Raw genomic sequence first — 425 nt, forward strand, 5'->3', positions numbered from 1 at the left:
GAAGTTAGAAGCAGTGAAGATAAATATCCACGAAAGATAAAACAAAATAATCACTACGCTATACAAGTTGATCCAGATCAAGCAAGATTCAAGAAACAATGGCAATGCCTTCATGAATGAAAGGAAAGATATGTACCTCGAGAAATTGCTGAGCATATTCCAAGGCGAGCTGGCTCTGGAGCTGTTTCTTGAGGTCTTGCGCCGACATTTGCTGCGACGATCCAGGCGAAGGACTTGAGAATGAATCCATTTGCTTTGCTTTCTTTCTTCCTCACTCACTCTGCACACTGCAGCGTAGGGGTCGTTTAAGTGTTGTATGGCTTTGCCGCTTCTCACACAATGGAGTAAAACCCTAAATCTCAATTTGTTCATTTATCATAACTTTCAAATTTTAAAAACACTTACAAAATATATTTATAATTAAA

The 425-nt window shown here is 38.6% G+C and overlaps 1 protein-coding gene across 1 annotated transcript in view; it reads right to left on the reverse strand.

Moving 5' to 3' along the window:
* LOC107638317 (mitochondrial import inner membrane translocase subunit Tim13) overlaps window positions 1-386 on the reverse strand; it is a 2326-nt gene extending 1940 nt beyond the window's left edge. The window contains exon 1 of the mRNA XM_016341535.2: window positions 137-386. Coding sequence (XP_016197021.1) covers window positions 137-250 — 114 coding nt within the window. The 5' untranslated portion in view covers window positions 251-386. The remainder of the gene's footprint in view (window positions 1-136) is intronic.

The sequence above is a fragment of the Arachis ipaensis genome, chromosome B04 (assembly GCF_000816755.2).
Source record: "Arachis ipaensis cultivar K30076 chromosome B04, Araip1.1, whole genome shotgun sequence".
Taxonomy (NCBI): Eukaryota; Viridiplantae; Streptophyta; class Magnoliopsida; order Fabales; family Fabaceae; genus Arachis; species Arachis ipaensis.